The 16338-nt window shown below is 63.3% G+C and overlaps 2 protein-coding genes across 2 annotated transcripts; both read left to right on the forward strand.

Moving 5' to 3' along the window:
- The first annotated feature begins 458 nt into the window (after positions 1 to 458).
- LOC125281267 (melanoma-associated antigen 4-like) lies at positions 459 to 6544 on the forward strand. The gene is made up of 2 exons (XM_057307048.1): positions 459 to 603; positions 5814 to 6544. The coding sequence occupies exons 1-2, from the start codon at positions 459 to 461 to the stop codon at positions 6542 to 6544; spliced, it is 876 nt and encodes a 291-aa protein (XP_057163031.1).
- Positions 6545 to 9070: 2526 nt separating this feature from the next.
- LOC125281158 (melanoma-associated antigen 4-like) lies at positions 9071 to 13603 on the forward strand. The gene is made up of 2 exons (XM_048213159.1): positions 9071 to 9202; positions 12833 to 13603. Exons 1-2 carry the CDS (start codon positions 9071 to 9073, stop codon positions 13601 to 13603), a joined length of 903 nt encoding a protein of 300 aa, XP_048069116.1.
- Positions 13604 to 16338: the final 2735 nt, after the last annotated feature.

A 16338-nucleotide genomic window follows, 5' to 3' on the forward strand; every position in this document is an offset into this window, starting at 1 on the left:
AAGGAGGAGTGAAGTGATGGGGTCAGGAAATAGAGAAATAAAAGGGAAAGTTTGTTGGTTCTTGCTTCTGATGCTTTGCTGTCTGTCACTGTGCAAATGCTAAAGGCACACGCAGATGTGTGCTCCTGCATTGGCTTGGTTCTTCAAGAAAGGAGGAAAAACCTCCTGTCAGCGCAGAGGGAGCCCTGCTCGCCTTGATTGCCAGCCAGTGGCTGAGCTCTGCTCTCTGGAAGGCACTGTGGGTGAGCAGTGAGGACACCTGGAGAAGCAGGACACGTCCCAGGCATAGGGGACTGTGTCCAGCAGCCACAGTGTTGGCAGGAAGGTGGGGAGGGGTGCCCTGAGCCCTGCAGAAGAAGGGGAAGCAGGGTGACGGGGTGTGGCTCCCGGGGCGAGCACTGCAGTGCAAATGCCCCTGGCCCGGCCTGGGTGTCTGGGGAGACCAGAGGGGCGCCGTGATGGCTTCTGTGCAGCTGGTCACCAGGAACCTGCGTGGTGACAGTAGCCAGACTCCACTCTCTGCCTCCCTGTTAAGGAAGTGTGGGGTGGGTGCGAGACTGGTTGTGAGGCGGACAGGCTCCAACCCCGCCTGCCCGAGTCCAGGTAAGGAGACCAGGGAGGACCGGGGGACCCCGGCCCTGCCCGTTCCCCTCTCCTCCCCCACCTACCCCCTCGCCGGAACCCATCGCCGCCCGACGTGCTGGCGGCCCTAGGGGACCCCTTCCTAAGGGGTCCGGAAGTGACGAGCTCCGACTTCCGCCTCAGAGCTCTGAGAGCGGCGACGACCTCCTCGTGAGGGAGGCGGGATCTTGGTCAGCTGAGGCGAGGCATGCAGGTAGACCCACCCATGAGGGAGCACACTGGGGGTGGGGGTGGGGCGCCCAGGAGCCAGGTGGCCCCTGCCAGTAGCCCCGAGAGACCGCGGGCAGGGGCAGCGTCGTCCGGCTGCGCCACTCCCGCCGGGGCCCAGGACAGTGGCCACAGGTCCCCAGAGGGACGGGCCCAGGCCCTCCCTGGAGCGGGTGGTGGGACCTGAGGGAGAAGTGTGCGGCCCACCCTCCCCCGCTTCGGTCCAGGCACTGGGTTCCTGGCGCGGCCGGGCCCTGGGGGTCCCTAGGGAGGGTGGCCACAGAGGGCGTCTGGTGAAATGCACCTCGGGGGTCTGAGGGAGCTTAGGACCTTGGTCAGAGCGGAAGGATGCCAGGTCGGGAAGGGGCAGGGGCAGAGGCAGGCCCAGGGAGTCCAGGTAGGGACCGCGTGGGGACGGATCGGGGGCAGGACCCACGGACATAGAAGCCGGGGACAGAGGGAACCTCAGCGCGGTCGGGCCCCAGGGTCAGACCGGGAAGGCCCCTGGGAGGGATAGGGACACATGGCCGATGGGGCGGGACTGGTGCATCCAGGTCTCCCGAGAGACTGGGGGCCTTGGTGGAAGGACCAGGGACTCCCTCAGGTGGGCAAGGGGAGGACCCAGGTCCTATTGGGTGTCGTGGTGAGGATACAGAGGGAGGACTGCGGGACACTAGACACCAGCAGTCAGGGAAGGTCCACCGGGGGGGGGGAGGGGAAGGTGGGTCCACGTGGTGAGTCAGGAGTTCCACATACGGGTCTCTGAGAGACTAAAGGCCTGATGGAAGGAGCGGATGCTCAGGTAGGCAGAAGGGAGGACCCAGGTCCTGCTGGGCATCGTGGTGAGGATGCAGAGGGAGGACTGCTGGTCGCTGGACCCCAGCAGAGTCAGTCATAGAAGATACACGGGCGGGGGGGGGGGCGGGGGCAATGCGCGGGGGGGGGGGGGGGGGCGCGGATGGGAACACGTGGTGAGTCTGGACTTCCGCATACGGGTCTCTGAGAGATTAAACGCCTGATGGAGGGAGCCAAAGCTCTGGTGGGCAGAGGGGAGGGTCCTGGCGCGAATCGAGAGGAGACCAGGGATGAACCATAACGGAGGACAGAGGGGACCCTGGCAGAAGTCCGCCTAGGATGGCAGTCTAGGGAGCCTACCGGGCGGGATGGGAACACGCCGCCACTGGGGCCGGACTTCGGCAACGTGGTCTCCCGAGAGAATGGGGGCCTCGGAGGAAGAAGTCTGTCTTCCATCCGGTGGACAGAGGGGAGGGCCCAGGTCCTGCTGGGCTTCAATGTGAGGATGCAGAGGGAGGACTGAGAGACCCTGGTTCCTAGCACAGGGTTGCTATGAAGGCCCCTGGTGCGGGATGGGAACACGTGGTGAGTCTTGACTTCTGCATCTGGGTGTCCGAGTGATAAAGGGCCTGTCGTAAGGAGCAGATCTCAGGTCTTTAGAGGCGAGGGCCCAGGCGCTTATGGGCGTCAAGGTATGAACCCTGAGGGAGGACAGAGGGGAACTCACAGAGGTCAGGCCCTAGTGTCAGTCCAGGAAGGCCCCTGGGCGCGATGGGGAAACGAGGCCAGTGTGGCTGGACTGGTGCATCCGGGTCTCCCGAGAGACTGGGGACCTGGTGAAAGGAGCCAATGCTCAGGTGGGCAGAGGGGAGACCCCATGGCCTGCTGGGCTTCATGCTGAGGATGCAGAGGGAAGACTGAAGGACGCTGGACCCCAGCACAGAGGCAGTGAGGGAAGGTCCGTGCAGGGGGGATTGGAGGTGGTGAGTCAGGACTTTTGCATCCCCAGTGTCAGAGACCCTGGGGGCCTGGGTGGAAGGAGCAGGGCCTCCCTCCGGTGTGCAGAGGAGAGGGCCTAGGCAGTAACCCGAGTCAAGCTATGAACTCTGAGGGAGGACAGAGGAGATCTCCCAGGGGTGGGGCCATAGTGTCAGTCCAGGAAGATCCCTGGGGGCCATGGGGATGCATAGCGAGCCTGCAGATCCGATTCTGGGTCTCAGGAGTCAGGAGGCGTGCGGTAAGGAGCACGGCCTCAGGTCGGAAGGCTGGGAGGGCCCAGCTTCTGTCGGGAGTCAAGGTGAGGACCAGAGGGAGGACAGAGGGACCCTGGGCCCAGTAGGGAATCAGTCCTGGGAGGCCCTTGAGTGGGACAAGCATGACATGAGGCGTGTCCTGACTTCGGCTCTGGGTCCCAGAGACACTGAGAGCTTGTTGTAAGGAGCGGCCTTCAGATGCAGGGATGAAGGCACAGGCCATCCAGGGAGTGCAGGTGGGCAATAGAGGATAGGCCTAAGTGACCCGAAGGAACCCATCTCAGGGAATCCCTGGCCTTTGTTGCCTGATGTGCCATCCAGGATCGTTTCCCATGGTTCTCAGGGCAGCGAGGGCTTTGGTCTGAGGGAACAGGCCTGGAGACAGCAGAGAGAGGAACACAAGATGTGCTGAGGCTCAAGCTAAGATCCCTGAGGGAGGACTCAGGGAGGGACCTGGACTCCAGAACAGGGACAGCGCACTGAAACCTGCCCCTGCTGTCAGCCCTGTGAGGCGTGTTGGTGCCAAGTCCACAGGCAGTGTGTCAGGACGTCCGCATCCAGGTCTGACAGAAGCGGGGGCCATGGTTTAAAAAACGAGGGGCAGGGGCTAAGGGGACTGGATGCGAGGACCCGGTGGGAGCACATGAGCGACCCTGAACCCCAGAACAGCATCAGGCCTGGCAAGCCCCTGAGCGGGAAGAGGACAAGTGGCATGTCCAGACTTCCACATCCGGGTCATAGAGCGTCTGGGGGTTCGGGTAAGAGGCAGATCAGGGTCAGCAGCAGGGAAGGTCAAATCCTCCCGAAGTCAAGGCGAGAACCCTCAGGGAGAACTGCGTGGACCCTGGACCCCAGAACAGAGTCACCGACGGGAGGCCATAGGGCAGCTGTCGCACCCCCACACTTGGCCTTGGATCTCACGGATGCGTGGGGCTGTCAGAGGGGAAAGGACTGGGGACAGCACAGGGCAGTCCCCGAGGGATGCAGGGTGAGCGTTGAGGACCTTAGAGCCTAAAACAGACAGTGATTTTGTTGCCCGTGGGCTCCTTCTTGGATGTCCCCCAAGCTGGGGGGAACATCTGAAGTGTTCTTGACTTCTGCACCCAGGGTCTGAGGGAGGTGAGAGCCTTGGTCTGAGGATTGTGGCCTCAGGTCAGCAGAGGGTGGAGCCCCAAGACTCTGAGGGAGGACTGAGCAGACCCCCACGCAGACATAGGGGTCCCAAATGAAGTCCTGCCCCGGTGGTCAGTCCTGCGAGGCCAGGCTGGGAGTCAAGAAAAGTAAGCACCCCACTTTCTCCCCTGGGTCTCCGCGGGGTGGTGGCGTTGTTCTGCAGGATGCATGCTGAGGATAGGAGAAGGGATAGTTCCAGCACCTGCCGAAAGTAAACGTGAGCACCTTAGGGACAAAGAGTGGACTCCTGCCCCTGGACAGAGGGACCAACCCCCGATCTGAGCTCCTTGTGAATTGGGTGGGGTGCAGGGGGAGGGCGTGGATTGCTGCGTCCTCACCCTTCTCTCCCAGCCCTCAGGCACGAGAGGACCATGCTGGGAGAGGTCTCAGTCAGGTCATCTGAGGAAGCCCTCCTGGGAGACACACAGGAGTCCCTGGTACTGCCAAGAATCCATGTGGGGACCCCTGAGAGAGGAGGGGCTGGGTCCGAACCCACCCCTCAGGAAAAGGAGGAGATGGCCTAGAAATCTGGCCAGGCCCTACCTGAGAACCCTGGGAACCCTGGGTGGAGCCTGTTGGGCTGAGCCCCTCCTCCTCTCCAGATCCCTGGTCTCAGGGAGGGGAGGGCCTGGGCCTGGGCCTGAGGGTCTGGACTCTAGTCAGTGGCGGAGGCAGGGACCTTGGCCCTGGCCCTGGCCCTGGCCCTGGTGGGGATGGAGGTGAGAAATGAGGGCATGCCTCCCACAGCAGGATCCCTAGGGACCAGGCTTGCCCTGCTACTTCTCTCAGCCATGGGGAGACAGGAAATGGTGGGCTAATTGATTTTTCCCTCTGGCGTCCTCCGGAGATGAGGCCTCAGCACAGGGCGGGTGAGAGTTTTCCCAGGCCTTCCGTGGGGTCAAGGTATCGACCAAGAGGCACACCCATCCCAGCACAGATGGAACCCCGAGCTTGGCCATCCCTGGACATCCGTGACAAGCCCTGTGGACCTTTGGCAGTTGTGGCCAGATGTGGGCCTCCTAGCTTACCTTCTGTGGAGTCTCAGGGCTGCGTGGCCTTGCTGTGATCCTTTGGCCTCAGTCCCACGTTGGGTGGGGCCCAGGCTCTGGCAGGGGAAATAGCCGCCTCTTGAGAGGCCAAGGAGGGGGCCACCCAGCCTGGACTGGTGGGGACCTCACAGAGTCCGACCCAGCCCTCCTGTCTGCACCCTGAGGTGCCCCTCCCTTTCTCCTCCAGGGGCTTCAAGAACTCAGAGTCGAGGTCTCTGCCTGAGGCAGGAGTCCCTAAGGTCACAGAGCAGGGGAGGCGCAGGGGAGTGCCACAGGTCAAGGTGAGGACCCAGGGGCTTGCCCTTCCCATCCTCTCCTAAGCAGGAAGCAGCCCACTGTCAGCTCTGGGACCTCAGGCCTCTGCAGGCCGGCTGGACTCTGAGGAGCCATCCCACCTCTGTCTTCAGGTTCAGCCCGACAGGCGCCATGTCCCTGGGTCGGAGGAGTGAGCTCTGGCAGCTGGAGGAAGACCCAGTCCCGGCCCAGAGCCTGGTGGAGGCACAGCTGTCCGGGGCTGGGGAGGAGGGGGGCCCATGTCCCTCCTCCTCAGCCTCTGCCTCCTCCCAGTCCAGCCCCTCTCGCATCTCCTGCTCTGCCCTGTTTCTGGGCCCTCCGGAGGAGGGGTCTGCTGCTGGGGGCCCGAGTGCTCCCCAGAGCCCTCAGAGTGCCTGCCCCTCCCCCACTGGCCTGGCAGCCACTGCATGGGGCCAGCCCCACCATGGCTCCAGCAGCCCAGATGAGGAGGGGTCGAGCGGCTGGGAGGAGCCCGAGGAAGCCCAGCCCCTGCTCCAGGACACACTCCAGGGGAAGGCTGCTGACCTGGTGGCGTTCCTGGTGCTCAAGTATCTCACCCAGCAGCGCACCAGCCAGGCAGAGATGCTGGAGGTGGTCGGCAACGACTACCAGGACGCCTTCCCCGTGATCTTCGGCCAAGCGTCCGAGTGCATGCGGCTGGTCTTTGGCGTGGATGTGAAGGAGGTGGACCCCAGCGACCACTCCTACGTCCTGGTCACCGTCCTGGGCCTCACCTGCGGTGGGTTGCCGAGTGGTGAGCAGGGCATGCCCAAGACCGGCCTCCTGGTGGTGCTCTTGGGGGTGATCGTCCTGGAGGGCGACTGTGCCCCGGAGGAGAAGGTGTGGGAAGTGCTGGGGGTCATGGGGGTGTACGCCAGCAGGGAGCACGTCATCTACGGGGAGCCCAGGGAGCTCCTCACCAATGTCTGGGTGCAGGAAGGGTACGTGGAGTACCGGCAGGTGCCCGGCAGCGACCCTGCCCGCTACGAGTTCCTGTGGGGTCCCAGGGCCTATGTTGAAACCAGCAAGTTCCAAGTGCTGGAGTATTTGCTGCGGGTCAGTCGCGGGCAGCAGCCTTCGTCCCTGGCCCTGTGTGAAGAGTCTGTGAGCGATGAGGAAGAGGGGGCCTGAGCCCCAGGGGTGGCCAGGCCCTTTCCAGGCTTTGGTGGGGCCAACAGATTCTCCTGCGGGATGCTGGGCGGGAAGTGAGGCTGCTTGCTGGTTCTTTCCTGTTACTGTGTGTGTGTGTGTGTGTGTGTGTGTGTGTGTGTGTGTGTGTGAAGAGGCAGCCCTGGGCTTTCTAAGGAGTGCAGGGCCAGGGAGGGTTGGGAGAAGAAAGCGGGGCAAGGAGCCTCCTTGGGGGGGATGGGAGGGGGCTGTTCTCTGTGATGACTCCCACATGCAGAGCTTGGTGTCCTCGAGGAAGCTCTCCAGTGGGGTTCCTTGGCATAGAAGGTTTCATCCGCTTCCGCGGCTGAGTGTGTGAGTGACATCCCCCCCCCCCACACACACACACAGCATTTGTCCTTACCCAGTTCAAGAGTTAAGAGTTTTGTCATGTCCTGGAAACCAGGTGGGACCCCTTGCCTCCTTCTTTGGGCTCTGGACCAAAATCACAGGGCATTGGTCTAAGGATGGGTTGAAAAGGTGAAAAAAGGAGGAGTGAAGTGATGGGGTCAGGAAATAGAGAAATAAAAGGGAAAGTTTGTTGGTTCTTGCTTCTGATGCTTTGCTGTCTGTCACTGTGCAAATGCTAAAGGCACACGCAGATGTGTGCTCCTGCATTGGCTTGGTTCTTCAAGAAAGGAGGAGAAACCTCCTGTCAGCGCAGAGGGAGCCCTGCTCGCCTTGATTGCCAGCCAGTGGCTGAGCTCTGCTCTCTGGAAGGCACTGTGGGTGAGCAGTGAGGACACCAGGAGAAGCAGGACACGTCCCAGGCATAGGGGACTGTGTCCAGCAGCCACAGTGTTGGCAGGAAGGTGGGGAGGGGTGCCCTGAGCCCTGCAGAAGAAGGGGAAGCAGGGTGACGGGGTGTGGCTCCCGGGGCGAGCACTGCAGTGCAAATGCCCCTGGCCCGGCCTGGGTGTCTGGGGAGACCAGAGGGGCGCCGTGATGGCTTCTGTGCAGCTGGTCACCAGGAACCTGCGTGGTGACAGTAGCCAGACTCCACTCTCTGCCTCCCTGTTAAGGAAGTGGTGGGGTGGGTGCGAGACTGGTTGTGAGGCGGACAGGCTCCAACCCTGCCTGCCCGAGTCCAGGTAAGGAGACCAGGGAGGACCGGGGGACCCCGGCCCTGCCCGTTCCCCTCTCCTCCCCCACCTACCCCCTCGCCGGAACCCATCGCCGCCCGACGTGCTGGCGGCCCTAGGGGACCCCTTCCTAAGGGGTCCGGAAGTGACGAGCTCCGACTTCCGCCTCAGAGCTCTGAGAGCGGCGACGACCTCCGCGTGAGGGAGGCGGGATCTTGGTCAGCTGAGGCGAGGCATGCAGGTAGACCCACCCGTGAGGGAGCACACTGGCGGTGGGGGTGGGGGTGGGGCGCCCAGGAGCCAGGTGGCCCCTGCCGGTAGCCCCGAGAGACCGCGGGCAGGGGCAGCGTCGTCCGGCTGCGCCCCTCCCGCCGGGGCCCAGGACAGTGGCCACAGGTCCCCAGAGGGACGGGCCCAGGCCCTCCCTGGAGCGGGTGGTGGGACCTGAGGGAGAACTGTGCGGCCCACCCTCCCCCGCTTCGGTCCAGGCACTGGGTTCCTGGCGCGGCCGGGCCCTGGGGGTCCCTAGGGGGGTGGCCACAGAGGGCGTCTGGTGAAATGCACCTCGGGGGTCTGAGGGAGCTTAGGACCTTGGTCAGAGGGGAAGGATGCCAGGTCGGGAAGGGGCAGGGGCAGAGGCAGGCCCAGGGAGTCCAGGTAGGGACCGCGTGGGGACGGATCGGGGGCAGGACCCACGGACATAGAAGCCGGGGACAGAGGGGACCTCAGCGCGGTCGGGCCCCAGGGTCAGACCGGGAAGGCCCCTGGGAGGGATAGGGACACATGGCCGATGGGGCGGGACTGGTGCATCCAGGTCTCCCGAGAGACTGGGGGCCTTGGTGGAAGGACCAGGGACTCCCTCAGGTGGGCAAGGGGAGGACCCAGGTCCTATTGGGTGTCGTGGTGAGGATACAGAGGGAGGACTGCGGGACACTAGACACCAGCAGTCAGGGAAGGTCCACCGGGGGGGGGGGGGGAGGGGAAGGTGGGTCCACGTGGTGAGTCAGGAGTTCCACATACGGGTCTCTGAGAGACTAAAGGCCTGATGGAAGGAGCGGATGCTCAGGTAGGCAGAAGGGAGGACCCAGGTCCTGCTGGGCATCGTGGTGAGGATGCAGAGGGAGGACTGCTGGTCGCTGGACCCCAGCAGAGTCAGTCATAGAAGATACATGGGCGGGGGCAATGCGCGGGGGGGGGGCGCGGATGGGAACACGTGGTGAGTCTGGACTTCCGCATACGGGTCTCTGAGAGATTAAACGCCTGATGGAGGGAGCCAAAGCTCAGGTGGGCAGAGGGGAGGGTCCTGGCGCGAATCGAGAGGAGACCAGGGATGAACCATAACGGAGGACAGAGGGGACCCTGGCAGAAGTCCGCCTAGGATGGCAGTCTAGGGAGCCTACCGGGCGGGATGGGAACACGCCGCCACTGGGGGCCGGACTTCGGCAACGTGGTCTCCCGAGAGAATGGGGGCCTCGGAGGAAGAAGTCTGTCTTCCATCCGGTGGACAGAGGGGAGGGCCCAGGTCCTGCTGGGCTTCAATGTGAGGATGCAGAGGGAGGACTGAGAGACCCTGGTTCCTAGCACAGGGTTGCTATGAAGGCCCCTGGTGCGGGATGGGAACACGTGGTGAGTCTTGACTTCTGCATCTGGGTGTCCGAGTGATAAAGGGCCTGTCGTAAGGAGCAGATCTCAGGTCTTTAGAGGCGAGGGCCCAGGCGCTTATGGGCGTCAAGGTATGAACCCTGAGGGAGGACAGAGGGGAACTCACAGAGGTCAGGCCCTAGTGTCAGTCCAGGAAGGCCCCTGGGCGCGATGGGGAAACGAGGCCAGTGTGGCTGGACTGGTGCATCCGGGTCTCCCGAGAGACTGGGGACCTGGTGAAAGGAGCCAATGCTCAGGTGGGCAGAGGGGAGACCCCATGGCCTGCTGGGCTTCATGCTGAGGATGCAGAGGGAAGACTGAAGGACGCTGGACCCCAGCACAGAGGCAGTGAGGGAAGGTCCGTGCAGGGGGGATTGGAGGTGGTGAGTCAGGACTTTTGCATCCCCAGTGTCAGAGACCCTGGGGGCCTGGGTGGAAGGAGCAGGGCCTCCCTCCGGTGTGCAGAGGAGAGGGCCTAGGCAGTAACCCGAGTCAAGCTATGAACTCTGAGGGAGGACAGAGGAGATCTCCCAGGGGTGGGGCCATAGTGTCAGTCCAGGAAGATCCCTGGGGGCCATGGGGATGCATAGCGAGCCTGCAGATCCGATTCTGGGTCTCAGGAGTCAGGAGGCGTGCGGTAAGGAGCACGGCCTCAGGTCGGAAGGCTGGGAGGGCCCAGCTTCTGTCGGGAGTCAAGGTGAGGACCAGAGGGAGGACAGAGGGACCCTGGGCCCAGTAGGGAATCAGTCCTGGGAGGCCCTTGAGTGGGACAAGCATGACATGAGGCGTGTCCTGACTTCGGCTCTGGGTCCCAGAGACACTGAGAGCTTGTTGTAAGGAGCGGCCTTCAGATGCAGGGATGAAGGCACAGGCCATCCAGGGAGTGCAGGTGGGCAATAGAGGATAGGCCTAAGTGACCCGAAGGAACCCATCTCAGGGAATCCCTGGCCTTTGTTGCCTGATGTGCCATCCAGGATCGTTTCCCATGGTTCTCAGGGCAGCGAGGGCTTTGGTCTGAGGGAACAGGCCTGGAGACAGCAGAGAGAGGAACACAAGATGTGCTGAGGCTCAAGCTAAGATCCCTGAGGGAGGACTCAGGGAGGGACCTGGACTCCAGAACAGGGACAGCGCACTGAAACCTGCCCCTGCTGTCAGCCCCGTGAGGCGTGTTGGTGCCAAGTCCACAGGCAGTGTGTCAGGACGTCCGCATCCAGGTCTGACAGAAGCGGGGGCCATGGTTTAAAAAACGAGGGGCAGGGGCTAAGGGGACTGGATGCGAGGACCCGGTGGGAGGACATGAGCGACCCTGAACCCCAGAACAGCATCAGGCCTGGGAAGCCCCTGAGCGGGAAGAGGACAAGTGGCATGTCCAGACTTCCACATCCGGGTCATAGAGCGTCTGGGGGTTCGGGTAAGAGGCAGATCAGGGTCAGCAGCAGGGAAGGTCAAATCCTCCCGAAGTCAAGGCGAGAACCCTCAGGGAGAACTGCGTGGACCCTGGACCCCAGAACAGAGTCACCGACGGGAGGCCATAGGGCAGCTGTCGCACCCCCACACTTGGCCTTGGATCTCACGGATGCGTGGGGCTGTCAGAGGGGAAAGGACTGGGGACAGCACAGGGCAGTCCCCGAGGGATGCAGGGTGAGCGTTGAGGACCTTAGAGCCTAAAACAGACAGTGATTTTGTTGCCCGTGGGCTCCTTCTTGGATGTCCCCCAAGCTGGGGGGAACATCTGAAGTGTTCTTGACTTCTGCACCCAGGGTCTGAGGGAGGTGAGAGCCTTGGTCTGAGGATTGTGGCCTCAGGTCAGCAGAGGGTGGAGCCCCAAGACTCTGAGGGAGGACTGAGCAGACCCCCACGCAGACATAGGGGTCCCAAATGAAGTCCTGCCCCGGTGGTCAGTCCTGCGAGGCCAGGCTGGGAGTCAAGAAAAGTAAGCACCCCACTTTCTCCCCTGGGTCTCCGCGGGGTGGTGGCGTTGTTCTGCAGGATGCATGCTGAGGATAGGAGAAGGGATAGTTCCAGCACCTGCCGAAAGTAAACGTGAGCACCTTAGGGACAAAGAGTGGACTCCTGCCCCTGGACAGAGGGACCAACCCCCGATCTGAGCTCCTTGTGAATTGGGTGGGGTGCAGGGGGAGGGCGTGGATTGCTGCGTCCTCACCCTTCTCTCCCAGCCCTCAGGCACGAGAGGACCATGCTGGGAGAGGTCTCAGTCAGGTCATCTGAGGAAGCCTTCCTGGGAGACACACAGGAGTCCCTGGTACTGCCAAGAATCCATGTGGGGACCCCTGAGAGAGGAGGGGCTGGGTCCGAACCCACCCCTCAGGAAAAGGAGGAGATGGCCTAGAAATCTGGCCAGGCCCTACCTGAGAACCCTGGGAACCCTGGGTGGAGCCTGTTGGGCTGAGCCCCTCCTCCTCTCCAGATCCCTGGTCTCAGGGAGGGGAGGGCCTGGGCCTGGGCCTGAGGGTCTGGACTCTAGTCAGTGGGGGAGGCAGGGACCTTGGCCCTGGCCCTGGCCCTGGCCCTGGTGGGGATGGAGGTGAGAAATGAGGGCATGCCTCCCACAGCAGGATCCCTAGGGACCAGGCTTGCCCTGCTACTTCTCTCAGCCATGGGGAGACAGGAAATGGTGGGCTAATTGATTTTTCCCTCTGGCGTCCTCCGGAGATGAGGCCTCAGCACAGGGCGGGTGAGAGTTTTCCCAGGCCTTCCGTGGGGTCAAGGTATCGAGCAAGAGGCACACCCATCCCAGCACAGATGGAACCCCGAGCCTGGCCATCCCTGGACATCCGTGACAAGCCCTGTGGACCTTTGGCAGTTGTGGCCAGATGTGGGCCTCCTAGCTTACCTTCTGTGGAGTCTCAGGGCTGCGTGGCCTTGCTGTGATCCTTTGGCCTCAGTCCCACGTTGGGTGGGGCCCAGGCTCTGGCAGGGGAAATAGCCGCCTCTTGAGAGGCCAAGGAGGGGGCCACCCAGCCTGGACTGGTGGGGACCTCACAGAGTCCGACCCAGCCCTCCTGTCTGCACCCTGAGGTGCCCCTCCCTTTCTCCTCCAGGGGCTTCAAGAACTCAGAGTCGAGGTCTCTGCCTGAGGCAGGAGTCCCTAAGGTCACAGAGCAGGGGAGGCGCAGGGGAGTGCCACAGGTCAAGGTGAGGACCCAGGGGCTTGCCCTTCCCATCCTCTCCTAAGCAGGAAGCAGCCCACTGTCAGCTCTGGGACCTCAGGCCTCTGCAGGCCGGCTGGACTCTGAGGAGCCATCCCACCTCTGTCTTCAGGTTCAGCCCGACAGGCGCCATGTCCCTGGGTCGGAGGAGTGAGCTCTGGCAGCTGGAGGAAGACCCAGTCCCGGCCCAGAGCCTGGTGGAGGCACAGCTGTCCGGGGCTGGGGAGGAGGGGGGCCCATGTCCCTCCTCCTCAGCCTCTGCCTCCTCCCAGTCCAGCCCCTCTCGCATCTCCTGCTCTGCCCTGTTTCTGGGCCCTCCGGAGGAGGGGTCTGCTGCTGGGGGCCCGAGTGCTCCCCAGAGCCCTCAGAGTGCCTGCCCCTCCCCCACTGGCCTGGCAGCCACTGCATGGGGCCAGCCCCACCATGGCTCCAGCAGCCCAGATGAGGAGGGGTCGAGCGGCTGGGAGGAGCCCGAGGAAGCCCAGCCCCTGCTCCAGGACACACTCCAGGGGAAGGCTGCTGACCTGGTGGCGTTCCTGGTGCTCAAGTATCTCACCCAGCAGCGCACCAGCCAGGCAGAGATGCTGGAGGTGGTCGGCAACGACTACCAGGACGCCTTCCCCGTGATCTTCGGCCAAGCGTCCGAGTGCATGCGGCTGGTCTTTGGCGTGGATGTGAAGGAGGTGGACCCCAGCGACCACTCCTACGTCCTGGTCACCGTCCTGGGCCTCACCTGCGGTGGGTTGCCGAGTGGTGAGCAGGGCATGCCCAAGACCGGCCTCCTGGTGGTGCTCTTGGGGGTGATCGTCCTGGAGGGCGACTGTGCCCCGGAGGAGAAGGTGTGGGAAGTGCTGGGGGTCATGGGGGTGTACGCCAGCAGGGAGCACGTCATCTACGGGGAGCCCAGGGAGCTCCTCACCAATGTCTGGGTGCAGGAAGGGTACGTGGAGTACCGGCAGGTGCCCGGCAGCGACCCTGCCCGCTACGAGTTCCTGTGGGGTCCCAGGGCCTATGTTGAAACCAGCAAGTTCCAAGTGCTGGAGTATTTGCTGCGGGTCAGTCGCGGGCAGCAGCCTTCGTCCCTGGCCCTGTGTGAAGAGTCTGTGAGCGATGAGGAAGAGGGGGCCTGAGCCCCAGGGGTGGCCAGGCCCTTTCCAGGCTTTGGTGGGGCCAACAGATTCTCCTGCGGGATGCTGGGCGGGAAGTGAGGCTGCTTGCTGGTTCTTTCCTGTTACTGTGTGTGTGTGTGTGTGTGTGTGTGTGTGTGTGTGTGTGTGAAGAGGCAGCCCTGGGCTTTCTAAGGAGTGCAGGGCCAGGGAGGGTTGGGAGAAGAAAGCGGGGCAAGGAGCCTCCTTGGGGGGGATGGGAGGGGGCTGTTCTCTGTGATGACTCCCACATGCAGAGCTTGGTGTCCTCGAGGAAGCTCTCCAGTGGGGTTCCTTGGCATAGAAGGTTTCATCCGCTTCGGCGGCTGAGTGTGTGAGTGACATCCGCCCCCCCCCAAACACACACAGCATTTGTCCTTACCCAGTTCAAGAGTTAAGAGTTTTGTCATGTCCTGGAAACCAGGTGGGACCCCTTGCCTCCTTCTTTGGGCTCTGGACCAAAATCACAGGGCATTGGTCTAAGGATGGGTTGAAAAGGTGAAAAAAGGAGGAGTGAAGTGATGGGGTCAGGAAATAGAGAAATAAAAGGGAAAGTTTGTTGGTTCTTGCTTCTGATGCTTTGCTGTCTGTCACTGTGCAAATGCTAAAGGCACTCGCAGATGTGTGCTCCTGCATTGGCTTGGTTCTTCAAGAAAGGAGGAGAAACCTCCTGTCAGCGCAGAGGGAGCCCTGCTCGCCTTGATTGCCAGCCAGTGGCTGAGCTCTGCTCTCTGGAAGGCACTGTGGGTGAGCAGTGAGGACACCAGGAGAAGCAGGACACGTCCCAGGCATAGGGGACTGTGTCCAGCAGCCACAGTGTTGGCAGGAAGGTGGGGAGGGGTGCCCTGAGCCCTGCAGAAGAAGGGGAAGCAGGGTGACGGGGTGTGGCTCCCGGGGCGAGCACTGCAGTGCAAATGCCCCTGGCCCGGCCTGGGTGTCTGGGGAGACCAGAGGGGCGCCGTGATGGCTTCTGTGCAGCTGGTCACCAGGAACCTGCGTGGTGACAGTAGCCAGACTCCACTCTCTGCCTCCCTGTTAAGGAAGTGGTGGGGTGGGTGCGAGACTGGTTGTGAGGCGGACAGGCTCCAACCCTGCCTGCCCGAGTCCAGGTAAGGAGACCAGGGAGGACCGGGGGACCCCGGCCCTGCCCGTTCCCCTCTCCTCCCCCACCTACCCCCTCGCCGGAACCCATCGCCACCCGACGTGCTGGCGGCCCTAGGGGACCCCTTCCTAAGGGGTCCGGAAGTGACGAGCTCCGACTTCCGCCTCAGAGCTCTGAGAGCGGCGACGACCTCCGCGTGAGGGAGGCGGGATCTTGGTCAGCTGAGGCGAGGCGTGCAGGTAGACCCACCCGTGAGGGAGCACACTGGCGGTGGGGGTGGGGGTGGGGCGCCCAGGAGCCAGGTGGCCCCTGCCGGTAGCCCCGAGAGACCGCGGGCAGGGGCAGCGTCGTCCAGCTGCGCCCCTCCCGCCGGGGCCCAGGACAGTGGCCACAGGTCCCCAGAGGGACGGGCCCAGGCCCTCCCTGGAGCGGGTGGTGGGACCTGAGGGAGAAGTGTGCGGCCCACCCTCCCCCGCTTCGGTCCAGGCACTGGGTTCCCGGCGCGGCCGGGCCCTGGGGGTCCCTAGGGAGGGTGGCCACAGAGGGCGTCTGGTGAAATGCACCTCGGGGGTCTGAGGGAGCTTAGGACCTTGGTCAGAGCGGAAGGATGCCAGGTCGGGAAGGGGCAGGGGCAGAGGCAGGCCCAGGGAGTCCAGGTAGGGACCGCGTGGGGACGGATCGGGGGCAGGACCCACGGACATAGAAGCCGGGGACAGAGGGGACCTCAGCGCGGTCGGGCCCCAGGGTCAGACCGGGAAGGCCCCTGGGAGGGATAGGGACACATGGCCGATGGGGCGGGACTGGTGCATCCAGGTCTCCCGAGAGACTGGGGGCCTTGGTGGAAGGACCAGGGACTCCCTCAGGTGGGCAAGGGGAGGACCCAGGTCCTATTGGGTGTCGTGGTGAGGATACAGAGGGAGGACTGCGGGACACTAGACACCAGCAGTCAAGGAAGGTCCACGGGGGGGGGGGGGGGAGGGGAAGGTGGGTCCACGTGGTGAGTCAGGAGTTCCACATACGGGTCTCTGAGAGACTAAAGGCCTGATGGAAGGAGCGGATGCTCAGGTAGGCAGAAGGGAGGACCCAGGTCCTGCTGGGCATCGTGGTGAGGATGCAGAGGGAGGACTGCTGGTCGCTGGACCCCAGCAGAGTCAGTCATAGAAGATACATGGGCGGGGGGGGGGCGGGGGCAATGCGCGGGGGGGGGGCGCGGATGGGAACACGTGGTGAGTCTGGACTTCCGCATATGGGTCTCTGAGAGATTAAACGCCTGATGGAGGGAGCCAAAGCTCAGGTGGGCAGAGGGGAGGGTCCTGGCGCGAATCGAGAGGAGACCAGGGATGAACCATAACGGAGGACAGAGGGGACCCTGGCAGAAGTCCGCCTAGGATGGCAGTCTAGGGAGCCTACCGGGCGGGATGGGAACACGCCGCCACTGGGGCCGGACTTCGGCAACGTGGTCTCCCGAGAGAATGGGGGCCTCGGAGGAAGAAGTCTGTCTTCCATCCGGTGGACAGAGGGGAGGGCCCAGGTCCTGCTGGGCTTCAATGTGAGGATGCAGAGGGAGGACTGAGAGACCCTGGTTCCTAGCACAGGGTTGCTATGAAGGCCCCTGGTG

The sequence above is a fragment of the Ursus arctos genome, chromosome X (genome assembly GCF_023065955.2).
Source record: "Ursus arctos isolate Adak ecotype North America chromosome X, UrsArc2.0, whole genome shotgun sequence".
In the NCBI taxonomy this organism is placed as follows: domain Eukaryota; kingdom Metazoa; phylum Chordata; class Mammalia; order Carnivora; family Ursidae; genus Ursus; species Ursus arctos.

Coding starts and splice junctions, on each gene's coding strand:
- LOC125281267 (XM_057307048.1), top strand. CDS start 459: ATGGCTTCTGTGCAGCTGGTCACCAGGAACCTGCGTGGTGACAGTAGC. Junction 604..5,813: donor CCCCGCCTGCCCGAGTCCAG/GTAAGGAGACCA, acceptor CTGGCCTGGCAG/CCACTGCATGGGGCCAGCCC.
- LOC125281158 (XM_048213159.1), top strand. CDS start 9,071: ATGGGAACACGCCGCCACTGGGGGCCGGACTTCGGCAACGTGGTCTCC. Junction 9,203..12,832: donor AGGTCCTGCTGGGCTTCAAT/GTGAGGATGCAG, acceptor AGTGCTCCCCAG/AGCCCTCAGAGTGCCTGCCC.